General features: G+C 47.3%; 1 protein-coding gene across 1 annotated transcript; it reads left to right on the forward strand.

Moving 5' to 3' along the window:
• LOC112945627 (pseudouridine-metabolizing bifunctional protein C1861.05-like) lies at positions 1–24,549 on the forward strand. Its single transcript, XM_026037257.1, has 18 exons — positions 1–108; positions 713–827; positions 2,146–2,320; positions 3,557–3,668; positions 4,488–4,594; positions 5,388–5,514; positions 5,982–6,102; positions 6,367–6,452; positions 7,587–7,711; positions 8,953–9,012; positions 12,552–12,618; positions 13,681–13,775; positions 15,448–15,576; positions 17,564–17,678; positions 18,524–18,661; positions 19,774–19,940; positions 20,439–20,527; positions 23,729–24,549. The coding sequence occupies exons 1-18, from the start codon at positions 24–26 to the stop codon at positions 23,922–23,924; spliced, it is 2,109 nt and encodes a 702-aa protein (XP_025893042.1). The 5' UTR covers positions 1–23; the 3' UTR covers positions 23,925–24,549.
• Positions 24,550–26,159: the final 1,610 nt, after the last annotated feature.

Here is a 26,159-nt window from a genome sequence, read left to right on the forward strand (position 1 = left end):
GCTTTTGGAACCTACTGCCAAAGATGATTAGGAAGATGACCTATAGACTGGGAAGACACGTGTCTGCTGTGGCAAGTAGGACCATCCAGGTGAGAAGATTTCTGCATGGTGAGTAGTGTATCCTGAAACAGTCCCTGTGTGGAAAGTGTTTCCCTCACCTGGGTGTTGGGGGACACTGCTGGCAGTGTTTTGGGAACAAGGCAGGGCAGATGAGCTTYCTCAGCTTTCAGGAGGGTACTTCAAGTCTCAAATGCACAGGAGTGTGTGTTGTCTGGTAATAACACCACAGATGGGTGAAATTTTTGTGCMTGATGCTTTTATAATAGCTTGAATTCTCAATCCTGCTTTTCAAAAACAGGCATCGTTCTTCAGGCATGATAGATTGCAGGATTYAGTTCTTTCACTCACAGTAATATGAATTTAAAGTTATGGCAGCAAGTGACAGAACACAGCTGTAAAATGGTTGGAGAGGAATATCACTCAGTGATGATGATGATGGTGATAATTAGTATTAATAGTAGTGGTAAATAGTTACCAAATACTTAATTAGCAGAAAACACCAGTTTTAGTCTTTCTGAGCTCATCTGTGGACTCAAATTCCCCTCAAAGAACAGCTGAAAAGAAGGATAAATTTACTGTGATGAGGAAATATACTTTTATCAAATAGCCAGAGGCTATGATAAATCACTAACTTTACTGTATTTATCCCTAGGTGCTTATTTCAGGATTCAGCCCTCCGTACAGGAAGCATTGGTGGAGGGGAGACCGGTTGTAGCCTTGGAAAGCACCATCATTACCCATGGCATGGCCTATCCTCACAATCTGAGGTTGCTCTCTTCCTAGATCAACAAAGAATGAGTCGTGGAACTGATGGATCAATACATGTATTTCTAGCCTGCTCCAAACCCTCCTAGGAGTTGCATGGAGATGTTGGGTTGCTAGACATGCAGAATATAAATTCTGATGTGAAACTGTTGTGTATCATCTTCCAAGGAGAACGGGACCATAGGGCAAATACGTGCTGACTTATTTCCTTATCCATCACCTTCAATTCCTGCCTCCCTTTAAAATGTGGCAGAACCTAAAGTCATCACCTACTCTAAAACAGAGATAACTTATGGCTGCATGATATGTATAGGTACTGGAAACGCTCTTCAGTTTCTTGCATAGGGTAGAAATGAAGAGAAGATCATAGTGAAATCTTCTCTCTAATTCTTTCCAAAATGTCTRCTGTGAAAGCTGCTGGTCCTTCTTGCTGCCTTCTGTGCCCTGCACACACACAGAAACCCCAAAACTTTGCTACCCTTTATTTTTTTGGTGTCCCCTAGATCCGTGTCCCAGGGAGAGATGGTGCAAGAAACCACATCTTTCCAGGCAGTGGGTGACAGTTCCCCCCATCCTTGCTTCAACAAAGCACAGGGAGGTTTCTGTATTGATTTTTTCCATCCCACTTTTTACATGGGCATTATTTGGCCCTAGAAGGAAGCTCTACAAATTCAGATTTCGAGAGAGGAAGTTGGAGATTGCCTGGAGTACCTATGGATAGCTCCAAAAGGGAGAAGAAGTTGCTCTTGAAGAGACAGAGTAGCATGCAAATGAACAAGTATAAAACTTGCAAAACTTCAAAAGAAATGGTGTGTAGCTGTAGCACACGCATCCTCAGGTTGCAACTTTTCAGCGCTGTTTTTACCCTATACCTGAATGCCTGTAGTTTGAGAGATCTGTCCTGTTTATTTGATTAGGCATGAAGTATTGGGTTCCCATGAAGGGCTATGATTTCAGAAATAATGACTATTCCAGACAAAAAGAAAGTCCCTTTTTKAAGAAGATCCCCAATATTTAGCAGTCTTTTGTACAATCGTATTTCCCTCTAAGCCAGGATTTTTTTTCAGATGTTACCTCAAAAAAAGAAGCACAGAGTTTAGCTTGTGGTCCTGAAAACAGGAGCACTGGATGCTCCAAAATTAAGTRTAAAGATTTCTGCCATTAGGAGGACACGAAGGAGGCCTTGGCCTTGGTAGAGATTGTGAGAACTGTATAGAACTGGAACCTGTTCATYGATGGCCATCAAATATGGGGCAGATCTTGGGTCTGAGTGTTTGCCTGGTTAGTTTTGTTGTCATTCTCTTGTCTATCTCATTGCAGCATGGCCAGAGAGGTGGAAGAAATTGTAACAGCAAACGGGGCAGTGCCAGCCACTGTGGGTGTCCTCAGGGGCAGAATCCACATTGGCCTCACGGATGAGGAACTTCAGTTCTTGGCAGGCAGTAAAAATCTAATTAAAGTGTCCCGGAGAGATCTCCCTTACGTCCTCAGCCAGGTATGGCATGCACACTTGCACACTTTCTATTTCTGTGTCACACTACAGCAATGGTGTGCTTCCTAGCTTCAAGCCAGGTGAAAAAAGAAATACCATGCAAAGTGTTCCCTTATCCATAAAGTTGAACACATGCCTATCTAGAGTCAAAATCAGCAGAATTAGGGAATAGCAGACATGCAATACAACTCCTAAAAAGTCAGTCTGTGCTGACCGCAGAACAAATAAAGGCTTGGCTAAGGCTATTCCTCTTGGCCTGATAAGGCAGCRTTGTGTTACATGTGAACTTAAGTGACATGCAGGCCATCGTAAATAACACACAGGGTGCTTAAAGTGACACTGGCTGCCCAGGAAAGCTGCTGCTTGGAAGGCCTCGGAGGACAAAGGCCTTTGCTGCCAGGGCAAGAGTGCTCACATAGCAGAGGCAATGAGTCTTGAGATTATTCACTGGGTAATTTCCCATTTGCACCGGAAATGGAGGGCTATGTGTGTCTTCATTTATGAAAAGCAAATGGTTTCATTTCACTTTCAAACCTGTTATAGCTCAGTTCTTTAGTCTGGATCTTTAGTAAGGCATGCTTTCCTCAAAGCCCCAAAATCCTTTTTTGGTAAGTCTAGGGACAACCCAACTGTAGCACAACTCGTGTGTTAGTGTCACCTTTAAAATGATTTTTTTTTTTTACAGTTCCATGGCATGTTTTGGTTAATGGTCTGTGGAGGTTAGTTTTCCTTTGATTCCATTAAATAGAGTTAAACATGTCAGGGAACTCAAGTTAGTGTACTATATATACTGATAGACTGTAAAACACAGCAGATGCGTTATATTGATGCCTAAGTAAACCAAAGAGTGGCTCTATTGAGAAAACCAACAGGCACTGGGGAACGGGAACGTGGAGGTTAAAATACTGCATTCATTTAGACTTGCCATCAATTGGAGGCAAGTTGCATCCAAGGTAGCTTCTCTCCCTCTCCGCTCCTCTCCATTCTGGGGTTCCACTCACTCTTATCACAGCCCAGTGCTCAGAGAAGCTAAAATGCCTCCCCATAAACATCTGAATCTGGCTTTCTTAAATTCCAAATTAAGTTTTCTCTGGGTAATAGAACGCTTATATCAAAATTGCACTTATAAGCTGGTAACAGCAGGCTGTTGGATGCTGGTGCGTGCTGGACCGCACCAAGAGCTGCCTGCATGTTCTGCATGTTCTGTGGGTCACCACTGTGACTGGTTGTCCCCRACAGGGCTTGTCTGGGGGCACGACGGTGTCTGGCACAATGATAGCAGCGCACAAAGCAGGAATCCCCGTGTTTGTGACAGGAGGCATAGGAGGCGTCCATCGTGGGGGAGAGGACAGTAAGAAAAACAGCCCATTCTGCTTTGCTTTATGTTGCTACTGTTCTGTTCCGTTTTGTTTTGTTTTTTAATTCATTCTTTTTCCTCACTCCCAGTTTGTCCTGCAGTAACTGGGAGTGTTAGTAACTTTCTCCTCAGTAAAGAGTTATCATTCTTTTTGACAGTTCTGTGGTTATATATAGAACAAATTTTGGCTAGTACAGTTCTCAGAAATTCTCCCTCATCTGAGAAAAACCATAAAAGAGGCCATTTAGAAACAGTTCTGCAGAAGCACAAGGTGCACCCAGCTGATCTGTTTGGTTTATGCACGTTTCTTTCCTGCGTGTTCTTTCCAGAAGCTTTGAACAATTCCTCTTGCAAATTGTTAGTATTTAGCCGTACACATCCCTAACATAGCACAGGGGTACAGCAGTGATGCCCAGTGTCTCTTTCCGGGGTGACATAAATTCCAGACCAGAATTGCATGAGGTCAGGAAACCTTTTTGCACACATTTTGCCAAATCAGAATGTAGTTATTCTAGTCCCTTAAACGTTGTTCTTGCTTTGTATCACCTKCTTCCATCCTTTCTGCTGAGCTGTTGTGTGCTGTTGGTGCATGTAATCAAACAGCTGAGAGGCAGTGCAAGGCTGCACCTCCACCCTGAGCCTCCTTTTCTCTGTTTTCATTTTGTCTTAACAATCTCCACAGCTAAGGGCGTGATCTAAACCTGTAATATCTGTTAGTGGCCCGAGATACAAGCAGACCTTGTCCTTCCTACAGATAAGGCTTTTTAAGGATGCAACACTCTCACCCACACACCGCTGCTTGCCCCCTAACAGCTCTGGATGTGAGTGCTGACTTGACGGAGCTAGGACGGACTCCAGTTGCTGTTGTATCTGCAGGAGTCAAGTCTATCCTGGATATTGGCAGGACTCTGGAATATCTGGTAGGTAACATGGGCTGCAGASCATTAAAGCAGGTAATGTTGTACTTTGAGAACTGAACCCAGCAATGCCAAGAACGTGCAGTGGTGCTGGGCCAGCTATTTAGCCCAAAATCTTTAGAAATGACTGTTGAGAGGATAGAAATCGAGGTCACAGTTCACTAGACCTGAGTTCAGCTGAGTTAAAGTGCTCACTGCTCCTTAGCACAGATCTCGGTGCCCACGAGCCTGTTGCATGTGCTGCTGCTTGGSAGCCCAAGGCAGTGTTGGCCAAGCCCTCCTCCCATGGCCACGGCTGGAGGTGGCTGCACCGAGAGGCGGGCGGCATCGCTAACCTAAAAGCAGAGCTCGACCAGGTATCAGGAGGATTTTCAGTAGAGTCCTTTGTCAAGGATTAGTATGTTACCAACCACCAGGGCCGGCTCTTCAGGTGGCATCAAGAGCCAATGCTTTTCCTTGGTAAACAGAACACATTTTTGTTCCTTTCACTGCATGACATATCTTCAGATCAAAGATCAGGCTTATTGTTGTGCCTCACTGCTGTGCTAACAGCAGCTCAAAACCTTTTTTTCAGCTCTGACCACAGGCGAGGAGTGTGTATGTCTCCAATATACCATTAAGGCAAATTCTGCTCGACTAGCTACCTGGCTCTTTGCTTGAAAAGTGCTGCTGATATCTGAAACACRGTGCTAAAGAAGTCCCATTCATAGTCGCGTGGAAGGGAAATGTCACGTGTTGTTGATGGGTCCCCTTTCCCTCTGCCAGTTACCTGCCTGTCTCATCTCCACTGCTGCAGGAGACTCAGGGAGTCTGCGTAGCCGCCTTTGGAGAGTCGAGGGAGTTTCCAGCCTTCTTCTCACGCCAAAGTGGCTTCCAGGCTCCGTGTCATGTCCGTAATGAGGAGGAGGCAGCCRAACTCATTGGTGCGTTTCAGCAGGGCAAGGTCTGCATGAACAGAAGGTCACAAAAGTCACCTCAGAGGCACTTCTTTTTTTTTTTTAATTTGAAGGAGAGTCTGCACAGAAAAAAACAAGCCATCCCACTTATCCCTACTCCTGCTTCACTGCCTTGAAAATGATGCATAAGGGAATTTAAATCTTCAGAGGAAATTTTACAGATAGCTGCAGCCACCTTGGCATGCTAATACCCATGTTTTGTTCACACTGGTGAACTGCAGGGGACAAGTACAAGAATGTGCTCACAAAAAAACTCCTTGTATGCTCCAGACAGACTCAAAAGAAATAGGCAGATAGCTGGAAAAGGAAGCTGTCCTTGCACCAGCTAAGAACAGGAGCTCGAACACCACGGCCTCGCTCACCCTGCATGCCCCGCTGTGTCAGGATTTGATTCAGCCAAGGGGAATCACTAACACTCCCTGTGTCCTTCGCAGCCAGCGCRCTGGGGCTGGGCCTGCGCAGCGGGGTGCTCATAGCAGTGCCCTGTCCCCAGGAGCGAGCCGCCGCGGGCCGCGTCGTCGAAGAGGCCATCCAGCAGGCGCTGCGTGAAGCCGGGTGAGCAGCATCCTCTGCCCTCCCTGAGGTCACGGGCAAGCAGACAACCTCAGGGAACAACCACAAGGGCTGCAGTAGAGCTTGGGGTTTAGTCTCRGGTGTGCCTGAGCCCAGAATGTGTCTTTCAGTGTAGTTTTATCTAACCTGAAGCTTTCTTAAATGTTGTGTTATGCAGTTGTGGAGGTAGGTTATCTGCTAGCAGCAGTGCTTCTTTGGTGCTGGCTAAGCCTTCCTCATCCACAGGCATTTTCTCTATATTTGCAGGTTAAAAGGGATCACAGGCAAAGAAGTGACTCCTTTTCTGCTGCAGAAGATCAGTGAYCTGACCGACGGAGAATCGCTGGCCTCTAGTATCCTTTCACTGAACGGGGAGAGAAGGGACTTCAGTGTGCAACTTCATAACCCCCCAGCAGTGCTCGCTGCAAAACACTGTCACTTTATTGACACTCTGGAAAGATACTTCAGTATCTGCAAATGGAGGAGAGCTTAGCAACTGAATCCTTTTTTTTTTTTTTTCCCTCCCTTTTCTTCAGTAGTACTCTTACTGTCTCCCTCCATTTTTACATTAAAAATTGGAGGCTGACATTGGCAGCAGGTGTCCAAACCTCCAAAGATTTCCTCATTTCTGACCTKTGAGCTCACCTAGCCCACAAAGGAGTCTCAGGATGCTGTTGCCAGTGGTGGGCTCGGCATGTGGGAAGGTGCCTGGCAATCCTAGCACACAGCCTGATACATTGTGCTACCCTATGTGAGTCTTCATGCTTGTCCAGAGCAAGTCAAGCCCAAAAGGAAAATGCTCCTGTGTGAGCATGATTACTGTTGCACGGGCATGGGAAAGGCAGATGCACTGGCCGTGATGCTGCTGTAGGTTCTGGAGAGGTAGGTTCAGTTCCAGGCTTTGCTGCCAGCCCTCTGAGAAACCTCATAGCTGGCCGGTCAAGGCAGATTGGAGAAGAGTTTTGGATACCTAAAGCTGCCTGCAGCCATCTAGTGGGACTTTCAAATACCTCCGATTCTCTGCTCCTATTGAAATCAATAGAAATAGGCACACAGAAGTTTGGCAAAAATAACAACAGGCATCTGTTTCTGAAAAATCTGCCCAAAATCTCCCAGAAGTTTTTAGGTTCTTACCTCCAGTTTAAGCACTTCAGTTCCTTTTCTCTTCTGTGTGGCCTTTGCTTCCCTGTTCATTACATTCCCCATTTGTTATTTATTCCCTATAGAGATTATGGGTTTCCTCTCCTTCGTGGAGATCCAGAGGAGGGAAGATGAGTACATTGAAAGCTTTAGGCTATGCATGTATTATTGTAACTCAGTGTATGTGTTGACAATGGATTATGGTATAGCGGGATCAGACCTACCACGTTTTCCAGCCAGCATTTCCTGCTTTCTCCCATTAGGGGAAATGTAGTTGCTAGAGAGGCTTCTGCCAGGCCAATCATCTTCCTGCCATTCTTTCTTTTCCTCAAAGAAACACCATGCAGACATCGCTCTGATCCAGAACAATGCTCGAGTGGGCAGCTGCATTGCAGTGGCCCTGAGCAAACTACAGAAAGCCACGAGGAAGAGGAGGCTGCCTCAGAGAGAGGACACGATTGCACCTCAGCCAGTGAGTCCTCTCCTGCCCTTTAGATAACATGTCTGTGCTGGCAGCATTGAGGATAAATTTACATCTATTCCCAAAAGTATGAAGTGACTCAGTTCTCAGACAGACCAACCTTTCCAGTTAATGCAGGCGGGCATTCTCTTTTTTGTTCCCTTCATTTTCCTCAGGTGTATGCCATCTCTGTCTCCATTCTCCTTAAAAACCTTTAATCCTTAAGACCCTGATGACCTTTTTGCCTTTTATTGTGCCCTTCCATACAACTTCAGTTGTTCAGTTGCTAGGGAAGAGATGTGGCTACAAGAGCAGACCTTAGTGGGGGGCAATACTTTGATTTGGTGAGGAGTACCTGTTTAATAAATTTMTCCTCTCATTGGTCTCCTGCTTATGACTGCCAAGAAATGGCATATCCCACTCACATATCCAAGAAGTGCTGCATATCCCAAACAGAATCCCTTAAAACCGTAATACATCATTCACTATCACAAATTTTGGACGTGCTACATACTTTACAGRAAATCTGTTTTAGGTAGCCTTTAGAGAGCTGAGGAGCTTCTCAAACCCATTTGCAATAGCACTTGTCAACATAAAAGAGGTCAGTGATTCCAAAGGCAACAGCCCAGCATTTGGCAGAACAAGAGAAAAACAGACGTATGTCCCCAAGGAATCTGGCAGCCTCCTTCTGTGGAGCTGCTTTTTCTACATTTGTGTGACAAGAAGACAATGGTCCGTAAATTGTCACTGGGTGAGGCTGAGTATCATCTGCCCTTGACCTCTGAACATGGCGGTTTCTTCTGGGAGCTTGCACAAAATTACCTAATTCTTCCAGCCAGTTGTTTCCATTTTCTTTGTATTTTCAAGTGGCAGTATCAGCATCTCTTCTGAGGTTTGGTGTGTCAAAAGCTCTCCAAAGAGAGGTGGCCTCAGGGGCACTGACACAACTACATACATGTAACTTCTTTCATAACTCTAACAGTGCTCAGTGAAATGGCCAGCAGCCCTACACACACACAGCAGTGTCCAGCCTGCTGTGCTTTGGCTGTCTGTGAGAAAATGCAGCCTTTAGAAGAGATTTCCATCCTTTCTAAATGGAATTGTGCATCTAGCAAAGGCAAATATGAGCAGGCTGTTACACTAGGTCAATGCTTTCAAGAGGGTGTTAGAAGTGCTTAGGAAAAGCAAAGAAGACTGAGAACTTCTCCATCAAGTTTTTCCACCCAMTTTTTACCCTTTTTTCCCTTTTAAAGGTGGTGATTGGAGGCATCAACGTTGACTTTATAGCCAAGGCGCAGAACTCTGTCATCCTGGTACTGTATGGCCAGCAACTTTCCTAGCACAGCTGCTGTTTGCAGCTTCTCTCGTAGGAGAGCCCAGCCACAGAGAAGGGTGTGGGAAGGGGAACACGTCCACAAACCTGGGCAACGCGCTGCTGCCTACCTGCTATATTGTCTGGCTGGGCAGTGGGGTGGTGCATACTGACCTACAAAGTCCTTATTCCTGCCATTCAAGACAGAAGGGTATGTCTGTAGCTCCTCAGTCCATGCTAAGATGCCTCAGGCTGATTCTGTGATGTCACAGGCCCCAAAATGCTGTTTTTCAGTAGGAGAACTGCCCAAGTCTTCCTCAAAGCACATATGCAAAGAGCTAGAAGCAATAGGTGAAGACTCTCATTGTGCTGTGACACTGTGTAACTCAAAGACAAAGCCTCTGGGGAGGAAGTCCCTAGGCAAGAGCCAGCTCTGACTGTCAGGGGCAGTCCTAGCAATGCAAAGCAATGGGAACAGGGACCAGAACATGATCCTCCAGAAAGAAGGTTTTCAAAGTAGAGCCGACACAGCTACAGCCGAACAGGAAAGCCAGATTCCTGAATCATAAAGGATTTGGGACTCTTTCTTTCTCAGACACACACATACATAAAACACTTACAAATAGATCATTGTAAACGTCACCAGACCCTCTGCCTCTCAGTTYTCTTTGCCCAGAAAAATGACTAAGAAGCTGAGGGACAGAAGAGGTGGGACAGACCTGGGACTTCTCCACTGTAAATGACAGCCTTTTGTATAGCYAGTGGTTGGTCAACAATTTTGTTGAGCTGTAGGTAATACCACAATTGGTGGTGGTGGCAGGGGGGTGGCTCGTTCAAAAATCACCTTGTTTCTCACATTGCTCAAMCCCCTGCCCTGAGATGGGGCAGTGTATGAAGACATCTCAGGCAGACAGGGCAAGGCCCCTCGGGGAGGCTGCTGCAAAAGCAGCTTCCCTATTCCCCTAGCTTCCCTAGCCTTCCCTGTAAAGGCGGCTACACAGCCTCCTGGAGACAGAGGCCGGACAGTTTTGTATTGGTGACACATGCAGTAACACCAGCTGTGCAGACCCAGGAAATAGAAAGTCCAACTATTTCAGCTGTGATCTACATGGTAACATCCCTGGCCCACATGGGGCTACCTCGGCAAGAAGCTTTGCATCCCAGGGCAGGCAGCTGCCCCTTGGCTCGCCAGCAGTGAGTGCAGATCCCCAACATGATGAGGGACCAAGGGCAGCAGCAGACCCCGGGGGAGCAACTGATGGGGGAAAAGGGGAAAAAAGGAATGTTTTTTTTCCTCCGTGTTGCATTCAGAAGTGCGGCATTTGCTGCCTCTCTGCTTCAGAGAGGCCCTAGAGCACACAGTGGCAGCCTCCCAGGTGCCCAGCTCCAGAAAGATACAGGAAGTGACAGCCAAAACATTCCAGTTGGCAGCTGCTCTGCTTAGGCACGAGGAAAGGGCAGCCTCAGCAGTACTGCTCTACTTGGGCTTTTAAAGACAGCTTTTTCCAAAGAGCTCCGTACCCACCTTGTGACTCTCCGTGTTGCAGAGCACTTGGCTTCGCACCATTCACACCTCATGCTGGCCCAGGGAGCGGGAGAGCAGCTGCAGTCGGTGGCTGTAGCTCCTGCCTGGCTTCCAAGGCTGTCCTGAAGCAGGGTCGCTTATGAGCAGCCGTGTGACCTGCAGAGAGAGGGACAGGGCTTYTTGCTCAGTGAAGATGTGGTAGGAGCAATATGCTCACAAACAATACTCTTATGATATGCAGAAGTAGCTGAGAGAGGAGGAGAGAGGTGTGAGCYGTGCTCCGAGTTTGAGTTACGGGCACCATTGGCAAGGTCTGCTGGGAGCCAGGCATTGTTTTTGCCTCACMGGCTGCTCCTTTCTCTCTCYCTTCTCTCAGATACTATTTTAAAGACATTTTAATGTCRTTTCCTTCAGATCTCGTGGAGCTGTGCRACAGCAGAGGGCACTCACAGCTGGGTCCTTGAGTTGCAGMGGCTGGTCCATCCAGGCCACGGGCAGGTCCAGCTTAGGAAGCCTGAACCTCTGTYTTTTGGGATGGGGAAAGGGAAGGGGGGTCAAAAGAGCAGATCAACAGGCCACTCAAAGGAGGAACCTCATAAGCATTTCCAGCATTCCTGCTGGCATCAGTTTTGGGAAATATATTGTGGAACTGCATAAAATAGAGTTTGTGCTCATTACTGACAGAAGCTAGTATCCTCTTTAAGTACTAAAATAGGGGGTGATGTTAAAATCAGTAGTTTGACTTGCCTAAAAACGTATCCTTGCTTTTCTGCTTTGGAGTAGATTTTGGTTTTCCTGGCTGCATCTGATATGGACAGTGAGTTTCAGTTAAAATCGGTGTGCTCGTGCTTTGGAAATCTGCTCCAGTCCGAGGGAGGTGGTAGCCACAGATGGAAGTGGCCTCATTCCTGACAGCGCCTGTGGCAATCCACAGGGAGCGAGAGTAAACATAATAGAGGGGCTCTGGCGGTACGGAGGTTAATTCATGAGGAGTGACAAGTAGCGGAAAGATGGACAGAGGCAACAGACTGCTGATACACAGACAGGTCTGCACTGGTTAGGGCTCAGAGAACCGCCAGAAAGAAGAGCAAAGAGGTTGAGAATTAAGCACCAGGTCTTAAAAATTATAGACCTGGGGAGAGTTGAGGGAAACATAAAATCTTGTAGACTGGAAGAGAGTGATCAAAGAGCCTCTTTTCATGGGAGAGCAGCCCTTTACAGCCACGTGACCAGGTGAGGAAGGGACTGTGTGCAAAGGACAGCTGTATAAGGTCCATGATTTGAACACTCAGCATAGGAGAAGAAGGGTCCTCAGGGAGCTTGGATCTGGGTCCTAGGTACACCCCGAAACAGTGAGAGGGTGGGAGGATAACATTTTGTACTGTGAGATGGCAATAAATACCGTTTCTTGTGCAGGGTGGTGAGAAGTGGTTTTAAGGAAGAAGAATGGGCAGGGGCACCTGGGGCACCGGACAGACRTGAGGCAGAACAAGCCTGGCCCAGGAGCTCCTGTGCGTGGGCACGCACGCCTTTCAGCACTTGTCAGCCAGACATTTAGCATGCTTGTGAAAGCCCTGGATTACCCAGAACAGTGAARGACATTATGAACATGACTGGAAAACTGTCTTTATAAATGGAAAATATGTTACAGGGGTTAAGAGCCTTAAAATAGTTTGATAGCCAGTGATGGAGCCCCAAGAGGTTTGACAACATGTTCAATCCCCTGTCAGGTGCAGGATTTGTTTGAGGGAGCGCATTTACTGAGGTAATTCATTTGGCAGGAGACCTTGGGGATGCCAAGCTTAGGGAACCACTAAGACGGGTTTTATCATCAGAGTTGGAGCCTGGAGATGGGCCTGGAAAGTTCGCGCTCCTCCCAGGCCTYGAGCTAGATGACATCTGCCCCTTCTTATTGCTGCCCTGTGTTTCAGCAGTGGCAACTCCAGTTCCTAGAGACACGGCACCTGTAGTGAGCAGCTCGCTCYGCTTTGCCAGCTAATGCCTTATTCCTCCAGGGCGGTGGACAAACAAATGCTGGAAGAGTGCGGAGATCTTTGGGCGGCGTTGGAAGAAACTTGGCAGGTGCATGAGTGCTCGGGCTCGCCTGCGGACACACGGCAGCTGCCATCAGGAGGATGGAATAGCAGGAGCCCTTGAATGATGCCAAGATCTGGTACCATCGTTAGGCAGTATTGCAGAGGGTACAGTGCCTGGAAAAGGGCCATTCCGAGCAGTAACAGGGGAGGGAGTTGGGCAGGGGATGGGGAAAGAAAGATAAAGATGCTGCAACATCAAGTTAGCTGGTTAGAGCTCAGTGAGCCTCGTACCAGAGTTAGGCATCAGTGATCCCAGTGCCTGATGAGTAGTCTGGTCCTCAGAGTGGAATTGAAGTCAGGTTACAGTCACATTAAAAGTATGACTTGAGGAAGCATTTGCAAGGAACAGTCTTATTCAGAAGTGATTGCCCAGGCATCAGGAACAAGGGGAAASAGAGAGCAGGAGCTACTGTGGCAGAGGAGAGGCTGCAGACACTGGAAGAGGAAAGGATCACAGTGTGATGATCTGGTGCTCCATCACAAGCAGCAGCAGCTCAGTTTGGGGGTACTGGAATCAGCAGGGGCAGAGGGGGCATATTGCAAGAGGATTTGAGGACTACCTTGGATATTTGATCTTTCCTTAAAACTCCTAGCATAAATCTACTATCACTTCACAAATGGTGAATCTTGAGAAGAAAATTTCCATCCATCCATCCATCTCTTGAAGTAAAATTTCAGACTTTAATGGTGAGGGGAAAGGTTTCATTAAGGTTTGGTGGTTCTAATAAGACAGCATAGCAAGCACATCTGTGTGGCRAAGGCCAGTAACTAGAAAGCCCACAGACCTGTGAAGATGGGAAGATCTTCTTCCCCTGCAGGTGAAGATGATGATGTCAGGGAAGTGCAGAAGGTTCCTCCCACTTCTCTTGCCTGTAGCTGAGGTCTAATCCTGAGCAAGGCAGATGGAGGAATAGGCAAGGACTGATAGATGCCAAGTTCTCCAGTAGAGTGTTTACCTACAGACAATCATCCTGCCTGCACAGGCTGTAGTTGTGTTCATGCTGCTCAGATGGATTTATTAACAACCTCTCTTTCCATTTGCTTTCAGACTGCTTAAGCCGTCTTGGGCTGACTCCTCTCTTTTTATCAGCTATGGGAAGAGATGAACATTCAGAGTCCGTTCTACGCTACTGTCACCACATGGTATGTTTTAGAGCAGTGGCTCCTCAGAAGCATGTATGTGATAACATTATGTGGAGGGAAGGGTCTTCTCAACCCTGACAGCCTAACAGCCACCTTCCATCAGGATAAGAGGAGGAATAATCCAGTGCTCCTTTCACTACTGACAATTCGGAAGCAGGGAGCCACTTCCCAAAACACGGCTATATGTTTGTATGCTGAGGGGTCTGAACCATGTGTTGTGAATTACTGAATCACTTAATGATTGAGGTTGGAAGGGAACTCGAGATCATCTAGTCCAGCCTAGAGCATTGTCCCATTGAGCAGTGGGCCCACATTTTCCCTAATATTGTTTTGGTTACTGACATATTTGGAAAAAAAAAAAAAAAAAACCCTTTTTTTGCTGTCATACCTTAAACATACCTTTAAACATACCTTGATGTTTAAAACTGTAGATGGGTCTTGGTCTTCTTTGCTCCATGCCAGACTACTTGAATGATTGCATTCTTTGTATTCCTCCCAGCTTATCTGTCCCTGAGTTCAGCATCAGGAAGTGATGTTTGAGGGAGGAGAGGTAAATCAAGAGAAACCACAAAAACATGTAGGAAGGCCCAAACACAGCCATAAACACACAAAGCATGACCCTGAGGAGAAGCACTGCCAAAACCCGAGTGAAGCATAAGATGGAGAAAGCATGGAATAAGGAGCAAAAGCTTGTTGGTGTCCTTAGGACCCTGGCAAATGAATATACATGGGTAGATAACCCATGGGGCTTGGATTTCTTGGTACCTGAGCAGGACATAGAAACAATAAGAACAAGACTCCTCATTTGATATAGAAAGACTTCACAGCTTTRTGTTTTGGCAAGTGTATAATCCCTCCTCCACGCAGACATGCTCCAGCCTGTGTCACCAAAGCGAGCAATCTCCTAAAGGAAGATGGAGCAGGACTGGCTGGACAGTTGTCAGGTGGAACTTGCCTGTAAGAAAACACATTGCCAGAATCATCAGTGTTGAAGAAGGTCTTTTCTTTTAAACTTTCAGCTTCTCTGTGAGCTGCTGGTGGGCTGYGTTTCTCCAGAAACACATGTAGTCAAAGAAATGTCCTGCATTCTCTAAACCAGATCATTCAAAAAGACCCATGGAGAAAGGAACCTTATAGTTATGTCTACAGCACTGTTGTAAAAATAACCCCAAGACCACTTTCAAAACCAGACTTGCAYGCTGTGCAGTCAGTGATGTTATTAATATAATTGCTAGCTGAAACATACCACCACACCAAGCCCAGCATGTCGAGAAGCCATCAGATGTGTCATATAAACTATGGAAAAGGACAGCTGGAGAAGGCAAAGCTTCACCCCTCCTTCAGACTACTACTCTTTTGCAGTGGAAGCATAACCTCTGGAACTGCATGGAAGAGACTTGCCACTCTCATTTACTAAATAATTTCTTTAACCTTTGCGGGGGCATCTRTTGCATTGCAAGTGTTAAAAAATAGCTATCTGCCAGTATTGTCTAGTCTGAGATTCCTCTGAAATGTTGCTTATCTAAAGGAAGGAGGGAAGTTGAGAGAACAACAAGCTGGGCTATTGCTATCTAGCAACAAGCTATAGCTATTGCAGAGAAAGAATATTCAAGTTTAGGCAAATGTAGCATGGAAGAGAAATGCTCCATTTCTAACTTTCTTCTTGTTTTAGGACATGAGAGCTGTCCTTCAGCTGGAGGGGAAGGACACAGCCACTTACTGTGCTGTGATCACTAGTGCCGGGGAGCTCAGCGTTGGCTTGGGAGACATGGACATCCACCAGGAGATAACAGAGCAATACGTACGTGCGCCGTCTGCTTCATAAATCTCTGCTTAGGAGGAGGACAGTGGGTGTGTGAGAAACAGCAGCCAGTGAAACTATACGAGGAGGGAGTTGGTGAACAGAGGGAACATGGGGGAACCTGAAGTTCATCCCAGGCTTTGGCCACGGAGATAGCAGCACGGCCACCACAGCTGCCTGTTGCTCACTAGCCAGATGGGCTTCTCTCTGTTTCTTTCCCATGAGATATCACCCCTGCTCTCATCCCATGCTTGTAGACCAGAATCCTCTTTGGTGACTAGTCCCAAGTTGCCTGTCATTTTTGGCACCAGCAATAAAAAGCCAATTCACCTGCTGAATTGGTAGGTATTCTGGAAGGTATTCTCCCCTCTAGGAAAAAACAAGTGTGGTCACAATATGGATTAAAGCAAATTTTCCTGTTCCATCTCTTCTCCTCCATCCCCGTTGTTTCTACATGCTGCACTGTATAAACAGCCAGTGCTTCTCAGCATGCCCAAACCTTCAAAACRACAGGAGTAATGGAAGCAGTGATTAAGGACTGACTCAGGGATAGTGCTGTAACTACACCCTCCTYCCTCACTCTGCTCTTTTGTTGACAGAACAAAAGCCACTGCTTCATGACTGACAGCRACATGGAAGTTAAGTGCAGTTTACTTACCAGTGGGATCCCCAGGAGACTGAGAATTCCTAGGAAAAAAAGTGGTCATTGCTCCCACTTCCATCCCCACCCTGCCTCTCCCAAGCATTGACATAGAAACCGCTACATGACAGTTTAATTCTCATGAGCTTTACAAAGTGACTGCGAGAGGGGGCCAGTGGAAACTCTGAGCCAATCTTCTGATGAAAAGTGCCTTTTGAAAGGCCCATTTTTCCGCCAGGATTAGCAGAGCCCAAGGAGAGGAGCTGCAGGAGCATCTGTGGCCCTGGCTGGGGTTTGGCCAATGCTCATGACAGCCCCAGGGGCCAGCAGCAAGTCCCTGCTCTGCTTGTCTTGTAGATAGCAACAACCACAGAGCCCTGCGTGCGAGAGCTGTAACCACTCGAGGAGACATTAAGGGTGGACAGGACGTGATCAGACCAAACAAGATGCAATGTGAAAAGCAAAGAGCCAGACCGTATGTCTCATTCAAGGTGTCACTTCAGTCCTGCCTCGAGGAAGGGGGCCACAGACCGAAGGCCCCCATCTCACCAGTGTTGTTAGCACCAAGATCAGAAAGAAAATGAACTTTCAGACTTGCTCCTCTCTTTCACTGCTTCTTAACTGACTTTCTTGCTGACTTGCTTGCAATTGCCCCTCTTTGCCTGCCCATTCATTGCAGAAGGTATTGCAAATCTTTCCTCAGGTTCTAGATACTCCCCACACTTTGTGTGGGAAGCCCAGCCACAAAAATTTTTATGGATTWTTAATTTCTTATCCAAAAAATTCTGTGGATTCCACTCAATGGGTCAGTCACCTGTTCTTTTTTGTATCAACAAGCCTACCTATGTGGGTATCCCTTTATCATTCCAGACCTTTGCCCTCCACCTCAGTGGAATTTGGCAGGACCAGGGAGGGACGAAGAACAAGCTGTTAAGCTGGCTCAGGATGCACTAGGTGTACAGAAAATTTCTAAATGACATACACAGCAGGCAAAGAAAGGTATAGCCAAACCAGACGCAACACAGGGAATCCTACAGCGAGCTCCTGCCATCAAATAGCAGCATCTCCTCTCCCTATAGCTCCTCCAGCTGAGCCTGGAGTACAACACAGGTCTAGGGAGAGGCCAGGCCCCTGAATCTAGCTCCGCATCACAGCAGGAAACGAAAAGGAGATGAGATGAGGCAAAAGAAAGGATCCATTTCCCTTGAGGAATCGTTCTTCTAGGTTTATACAAATGTCTAAAGGCTGCAATATGAGTGAAAACCACGCATGCTGAGTCTGAAGAGCAGTCATTCTTGCCCACTGCAACAACTCAAACTGTCTCTGTGTGTTCTTGATGTTCACTAGGTGTCCAAATTCAAGGAGAGCCTGCTCCGGGCGCCGCTGGTGTGCGTGGATGGAAACGTGCCCCTTTCCACTCTCCAGTATGTCTGTCAGCTAGCCAGGGAGCACGGGCTGCCAGGTAAGGAGGACTCACCTGCCCTGGCCCGAGCCTCCAAGCAACCCAGCTCCAGAACAACTTGCACACGCCGAGCACGCTGCCACGTGGCTCGCTGGAGATACCCAGCTCTTGTCTGTCRTGCGGTGCTCCCTTCTACACACGGCTCCTTTGCTTAAAATGGATGAAACAATCCCATTTTCTTTCTTTTCTTTTCTTTTTTTTTTTTCCTCCTCTTTCATTCTGCAGATAAATCACACATTCCCATCAGGGTAACAGCTATAGCCCTTAAGCCCTGCCAGAAGGCGAGGAAAGGCTGTTCTGCTCTGCCTTTAAGCTCAAGGCAAGCGCAGCTGCGTCCGCTTCTGCCCGTTCCAATAGCAGCCTGGTTTGCTTCCCAGAATGAGTGCAAGTGCATCTTTTGAGAGAATTTATCTGCCTCTTCCCATAAGATACAWAGTCCCTGCCCAGGGTGCTGAGGGCTCTTTGCAAGGCTTCCTGAGCCTGCAGAGCCTTTTGCTTTTAACAGCAAATTCCTCTTCTGAAGAACAGGAAGACAAAAACAACTGGCAGAGGCTCCATAACCAAATAGAAGGGGTAGCAAACCCAAAGCCTGGACCTATTGTTCCTGAGCAAGAAGCAACTGCATCATTTCTGAGCAAAAGAAAGGAAAATTAGGAGACTTTGTACCCAGTGCAGGGGAGATGGTGCATAAGCTGCTAATAGCTTGTACGTATCACCCCAGCTGTGCAGGTCACTGTGATCTTTTCACACTGTATCCTGTTCTGTAGTAGAATGAATTGTTTGTTCTCCTGTCCATTCCCTGTTAATGAGCTAATTAACTAACCAATTGCAATGTTGCTTTAAAGTATGCTATGAGCCCACAGATGAGAACAAGGCGTCTAAGCCGTTCCTCTCAGACAGCTGGAAAGCACTCACGTTCATCTCCCCCAACCTGCAAGAACTAAGAGCAATAAATCGGACCCTCGGGAACCCTCTGCCAGCAGGTATGGAATACTCAGCCACTCTTTCAGACAACCTAGACCCTTTCCTCTCCAGCTCCCGCTCCAAAATGACAACATTTGCTGACCATCAGACCACATGGTACTAAATCAGAAACTGCCAAAGCAACAGCAAAGCAACTCTTTCTCTGGGGCAATGATTTATTCCAGCTCCAAAACCCTTAACTTTGGCTCTGAMAACTACTGAAGGGCTTGGAGGCTTCATGAAGCCCACACAGCAGCCTCCTGCAGGGCAGCAATGAACTGGCCTCCAAACWGCAACTTGTTTCAAATCACTAGAACTGGCACACTCCCTCTCACACTTGTGAGAGAAAATCACACGGATTCTGTGAGAAGATGCATATTTCCTGAATTTAACGCATAGCCCCATTTCAATCATTTTTGATTGAATTCTGATTTGACTGGGTTCTGATGTTCTTAAAATAAGCATGGCTTTCATTTTGAGAACATTGGGTTATATTACAATTTTGATAAGTATCCTCAGCATTTTCATCTTACAACCATCCTTGCATAGGTTTTTAAGGACCAGGCCATGCTGCTGATCTGTCAAAGAGGCCTGAGATGGCTCTGTTCAAAAACAGAGATCTCATTTTCACCCTTTCATCAATAAGAAAAAAAAAGAAAAAAAGRACAATCCTTAGTTTATATATCTGCTTTAGTGAAGCATGAGGTTACGATGGCCATTGTTCTAATAATAACCAGCCTCTGGGAAAATAAAATATCCCCAGCACACTACAGAAATTCAGTAGCATTAAAACAATAACGTCATGCTCCAAAACAATTGCTTGGTCTCTATAGAGTAGTCCCATGAGAAGTGGATTCCTAAGCAAAGGACAGAAACTTGGTGGGGAAGTCAAGGGTTGGAAATCTTCATCTTCCTCATGATTTAATTAAACATATATATGTATATGAATATATATGTACATGAATATATATGTATATGAATATATATGTATATGAATATATATGTATATAAACCAGATTTTTGTTAGTGCTCATAAATAGGCTGCGAACCTGGTGGTACACAAAGGTTAACCCAGAATGTTTAAAGCGAGGTCACAGTTTTTCCTTCTCCCAATCTTGCTTTCTATCTGAAGAGCTGCCATCCACGTTGGAAGACGTGGTCCCGACGGCCATGAGGCTGGCCCGGCCCTTGCTGACGCAGCTGCGCTGTGTGGTGGTGACACTCGGCGCTCACGGAGTCCTCTTATGTGGCAGGAGCCTGGGGGGCAACGTCTTGCTTTGTCCCCGAGCTCMCCAACAGGTAAGGGCACAGGAAAGAGGCTCCAAGGGCTCTGTTGCTTCTGTCAAGGATGAAATGGCCCCGCTGCTGTTTCTGGCAGTGTGGTGACACGCCTGGAAAGCACAGCACCAGCGTCAGCCGCTGTGGCAAATGTGCATTTGGAAGGGAGGAGGGCACAGAGCTGCGGGTTAGCAAAARCATTCACACTGGCTGTCCCGGCACTGCTGGCTCATGACAGCGGTGCTTGTAGTCAACTAGTTCAAAATGGRCTTTCCATGATTACTCACAAGTACAAAATTTATTTTCAGGAACTTAAATGGCTGCACTAGTGTAAAGGGAAAACTGTTTTCCCAAGGATGCAAACAGGTCCTGTTCATAGTGTACAAAAAGATTGCTGACTTTTTTTTCTTTTTTCCTTTTTAGCATCAGTGAAAGTCTGCATGACATCGGTCATACCCAGATGTCCCTTCTCAGCCTGGATGTTTCCCACTAATTTTCTTTCTACTCTTCCTTACGCAGGGTGCTGCTGGCAGCCTGTGTGCCGCCCACTACCCCGCCATCCACATCAGCAGGGAGGAGATAGTTAATGTCTCTGGAGCTGGTGACAGGTACGTTCCTAACTGCTTCATCTTCTCCCACTAAATGTGGAACCTTCATAATCTGAATYGCTTTAAATGCTACTGCAAAGACAAACTACATTCTGCTGCTTAAGAACCAGACACTAAAACCACAAGAACAGGACTGGTTAACTGAGAGTCCTTGCAAAACTTGCTAAAAATTTCTACATAAACATCTTAAAGCCAGTCTTGCCATTATTAGCTTTGCATTTCTTTAAGATCCAAGCCTTTCATGACAGTCTAGTTGTTCTGAATTACTTCCGACTAAAGTGCTAAAAGCAGAGTAAACCATCTTACATCAAAACTGTCTTGCTAACTACTTTAATACTTCTCCAGTGGAAGTGAGACTGGCACTTAGCATCTAAAATTGCCCTATAAAAGCAGCTCATCAGGTTCAGCATCAGCATCTGGCAGTAGCTCCTGTGTTTCAAGAGAGTCTTCTACATAATTCTCCAAACCAATCACACAGTGTTGTACACAGGAGTGGGAAATGACAGATGATCAATTCTGTGAAAGTGATATCTATATCTATATGTAGCCATCCCTCCTGCCTTTTGTTTTTTTTTCCTTCATATGCTGCAATAACTGACTCTAACCTTGGCTGCCTTGGACAACACCAAAAGGGTGCATGTGACAGAACTTCCCTTGTATTTTTCTACTCTTACTTACCAATAACTCAATAACACTATTGCTTTTCTCTTCTATGAGTGTGGAGAATGAAAACTCATCTTAATAGAAATTTACAGGGGTCCTCAGTGTTTCAGCTAGGGTCATTCAATAACTTCTTGCCAAACTGATTAATCTGCTTTGCGCCAGGRTCTCCAGTTCCTTCTTGTATCCCTAGTCACTGTTAAGATGAGTTGGCTACAACTGGCACAGCTCCCTAGGGAAGACTGGGGCCTTTTTCAGTGCAATTCCTGCAAGCACAACAGAGAGAACGGGCCTGGAAGGAGCCTCGAGGGGTCAGCCTGTCCTAAGGAACGCTTGCTGTGCTAACTAGTCACACAGATGTGCCTAGCCTTCTGTCAGCCCCTCCAGTGATGGGGCTGCCGCCTCTACACCATCTGTTCCATACATAACTATTCCTTACCATGGGATATTTTTCCTAAAGGCTARTGTAATCTAAATATCTTTTTTAGGGGTTCCTTTCCCCTTCGAAAAGCTTAGTTTAAGGGCAAAGGCTAAATAAAGTGTGCCACTGACCAACTGGGATGAACAGAAGGCATACCTGAAGTTTGTGTTTCCTTCCAACACCCATCCCCAACTTTCAGGTTAGGGATGCATTAATGCCCCTAGTCCTGAAGTAAAAGGGATCTCCCCTCTGGAGACCCCATTTCCCAGAGCCTGGAGCCCACCTGGGAATTTTCACAGTCCTCGTGTTTGATCGGCAACAACAACTCATGGCTGCTGCTGTGACCTGCAGAACCTCCAGAGGCCAAAACAGATCCCCTGGCTGTCAACACGCTGACACTGCAGTCACATACGTGGTACCAGCCAGGTATATAACCTTATAAAGTTGCCTAGAGTCACCTCACACTAGAGTCACCTCACAGAGGAAGTCTCTGGCTCTTTCCAAGGGACTACGCAGTAGAGCATGACCCAGGGCGGTGACATGTTCGTGGCTTGGTCCCTGTGGATCCCTGCCCTTCAGAAATGCTGGGAGCACCGGGGCCCTCCTGCTCTTTCTCTGGGGAGCTGAGGAAGACGGTGGAGCCTTCCTCCGGGACGGCAGCTATCCCGGTGTGAGCGAGGGAGCCTGCAGCGCCGGTGTGSGGGGGCCTCGTGCCTCGTTTCCGTCCCGAGCCTCCCTCGGAGCCCCAGGGACGCTCCCGAAGGAGCCGCTCCCGCTCCTCGCACGCGGCTGCCATGACAACACAACAGCGCCCGCATCGCTAGGGAAGGTCGCCCCAAATATTTACCGCGAGCTCCGGAGCTGCTGAGAGATGGAGCGGCGCCTGCAAACCGCAGTCTTGTGTGTCATTGTTTGGGAGGAAAGTAGCTGTCGAGGTAATGAAGGGAAGCACCAAAGCCCTTGCTCGTCCCTCKCCTGCAGTCAGGAGCCCCGGGCTCCCCGAGCACGGGCACGTTCCCCGCAAGCCGYGGGCCAGGCCGAGCCCTCCCCGTCGCTCCCATCAGCGCAGCCCCACACGGCAAGAGGGGCAGGAGCTGCCGGGACGCAGAGCCACTCACGGAGACCCTTCCCTGGGGGAGGTGGTGCCCTCTCCTCCATGTGCCTGTGAGGGAAGGCCATGARGATGAGGAGGCAGCCGGCAAGGCAGAGCCTTGTGTSCCCTGCTGGGAGCGAGGGAGCCCCSCGGCTCCCGTGCCAYGGCAGGGACCGGGCAGTGCTGGTGYTCAGGCCGCTCCGCGTAGCTGTCCCTTGTCATCTCTCGTCATGAATCCTCCCCCCATCACGTTTTCCTGTCCTGGCTTTTTCCTCTCAAAGGCCGTTCTCGTCTCCCTTCTTCGTTGTCTTCTCCTCGGTCCTTGCCTAGCTTCCTGATGCCGCCCTTGCCAAGGTGTGTACTTGGGAATTAAACACTGGCCCCCAGCAGATCAGGAACACCTCAGCGCTTCAYGAGGACCTGCGAGTGGGAGCTGCTCTTCCAAACACACCAGTTTTACTGGGAAACCTCAAATGGAAAGTGACAGCTAACGTTCAAAAAAGGCGATATCAAAAACCTCATTCCAGCTTTGGATTTCTTTTTCCAGCTCTGCCTGGTAGTTTCTAGCACATATATATGGAAGCTTCACCTGCCTTCCCATCCACCCCTTCCTCATTGGGGAAGACGAGGAATATAGCCCATAGCAAAGAACAGATAAATGATGAAAATAATTAGAGAGCAAGGGAAAAGCAGATTTCTCCCCTTTTTAGACACCCTTCTTTTCCTCTGCCGAACTTGCAAAAGTAGATAGAAATTAAATGTTTTAGAATGGAAAAGTACCTCAACTTCTAACATGAGAAACCACCATCTACTAAAATGCAATTAAGTAGCACTATTTGATGCCCCAGATTTAAAAATAAAGCAAAACATTCTCATTAGATTTTCATCCCTTTTCTGGGTCTTACCGAGGTGTTTTCTGCTTCTGCTAACTGCTGGTTTATGTTAAARTGAATTCACTTACAAATGATCGTGTTCCTGGGGTCGAAGTTGTTCCCAAGTGATCAGTGTCTTTCCTTTCTCTCCACAGTTTAATGGCTGGAGTCATTGCAGGGATGCTTGCTAACCATGACACAGATACCTGTGTCCGGATGGGTCTTCTTGCTGCAAACTTGTCTCTCCGTTCCTATGAGCCCATTTCCCCAGAAATCAGCACTCACAGTGTCAGCCTGGATCAAGTCAAGAGCAGGAACTGGCCAGAGGTGAAGATATGGGAGATGGACTAAATTTTGTGCACCATGGCTTTCTCACTCGCTACCTTATCCTTCCTAACACAGCCAGGCAGCAGAATGTTTCGAGTTGCAAGCTCAGAAACTTGATTGCTGGGCGGTCAACTTGGCCTTGCAGTGCACACTGCACCTTTTAGGAGGAGAACTGTCAATACTGCCTTTGGGGACAACTTGTATTGCATTGTGCACACTCACTTTTGCCCGCTGTTGCTTCCTCTTTCTTTTCTTCGGTGTGTTGAATCAAGCTGCAACTGCACCTTGATTCTTCTGTATGCCACCTGTTGATAGTTTATCTCATCTCAGGCTCTAATGGGAGCACTTAACTGTTCTGATCATGGGTAAAATTACTCAGGCCCCAAGCCAGGGGACCCTTGTAAAGAAAAGCAGGACTCAGCTCTTTCAGACTTCCTGCCTTCTTGATCTCTAGGTCACCATCTTATGTCACTATTGTAAATTACCCAAATAACAACAGAGCAGCTCCCTCTTGTAAATTAACGACAGAGCAGTTCCTCTATTGTTACCTTCCAGATCTTGGGACCATTTCTCTTTAGGCAGGCCCTGTAGCAACATACTGTCTTGCTCCTCACTCCTGATTTYTCTCCAACATCTCTCATGAACATCTTCCCTCAGACATCAAGCATCCTGGCTATGAGGAAGGGAGCCATCTCCTAACTCCTCCATWTCCAACCCACTTGGCCACCCGTCGGCTACCTGACATGGGGAACAGCCGCACTGATAGACACACGTGGCCTAGCAACCCTCATGGAGCACTGCAGGCAGGGGCCACAKTGGTTGCACCTTGCTTGAACACCTCTGGAAGCAAGAAGAATCCAGGCACCATCAGTGAGGATCAGGACAATCACAGCGCTGCCAGGAAGGTGGGAAAGCACCGGCCCCATTTACAGACAGACAGGCAAGTTGTGTAAATCAGATGGTGCTCCCAAGTTCACGCCAAGTCCATGGCAAAGTAAGGAGCAGAACTGAGCTGCCTCTACCACTCTGTCCCACCTTTGAGCTTCATGGTGACACCTCTGCCTTTCCAGAATCTTTATCAGCAAGAACATCTACACTTTGATCCATTTTATACAAATTAAGTCATGTCCACAGGCTTTTAGCAATTAACCAATGCAGCAAACTTGGCTTTGGAAATCAGCTACTCAACCCTGTCTTGTGTAGCTTGCCTCCCAGAGAGAGCACCTCTGCTTTTCTTCCAACCCCAGAGAGATTAAACTTTGGGGAGGGACCACGCCAGCTTTGCCTCTGTGGTTTAAGTGTTACACAGAGTCACTCATTGCTGAGGAGGCAATAAAAGAGGCACTCATTGCTGAGGAGGCCACTGTGGTGGCAGTGGGGGAGCACAGGGACATCTCTGTGGGTCTCAGAAGATGCTTGCTCCTCCAGAGCCAAAGGCTCCAGTCTCATGAGCCATTCCCAGATGTCACATGAGAAGGCCAGTGGCGAACAAATCCCTGCTGCACATCACAACACCCACCRTGTAATTGCAAACCCCAAAATGATGGCTGTGGGAAAGGGTCAGGCTTCTAACACAGGCTTGAGGCGCGCGGTCAACTAGCCAGTACTGATTGTGGCTTCCCAGTTCAGAGTTACAACAGCCACACATGAAAATACATAGTTTTTGCTAGAACTCCTTTGCTGTTTGTACGAAGAATTATAGCAGCAGAGGTGTGGAAATGATCTGYGACTTACCTCAGCTCTGGCCTCCCAATGGCCCAACCTCCCTCCTGCTCACACGCGGGAAGGTGGGATAGCAGCTCTGCGGAAGAGCCCGTGATGGTGGAAGATTTTCTTCTTCAGCTTAGAAGCTGTGATGGGCACAAAGAAAGAAGGAAGCTTCTCATTTTGTATCTAAAGCCAATGTTGCAAACAGCATTAAAAAAAAAAAAAAAAAAAGAAAGAAAGAAAAACTCAGGAAAGACAGATTTCCTCAAGGTCCATAACTGGTGATTTCATGGAACCAAAGGTATATTCCTGGAGATAAGAAAATGTGGTTTTGATCCCCAAATGACCACRTTGCTGGCACAGCAGATCCGCAGGAGGCAGCTGCCTCCATGCTACGCCCCTGGGCTGTCCCTGGTGCCATCCACCCTGCAGGACCAGCCTTCGAGGGTCCGGGCAGTAGCACACGCTGCCCTTGGCCAGGTTTTGCCCTTTGCCAYAGGGAGGTGCAGGTAGCGAAGAGCTGCTGCTATTGCTGGCTGTAGCCCAGGCACT

The sequence above is a fragment of the Nothoprocta perdicaria genome, unplaced genomic scaffold, assembly GCF_003342845.1.
Source record: "Nothoprocta perdicaria isolate Ctin4 unplaced genomic scaffold, notPer1 scaffold_195, whole genome shotgun sequence".
Lineage (NCBI taxonomy): Eukaryota > Metazoa > Chordata > Aves > Tinamiformes > Tinamidae > Nothoprocta > Nothoprocta perdicaria.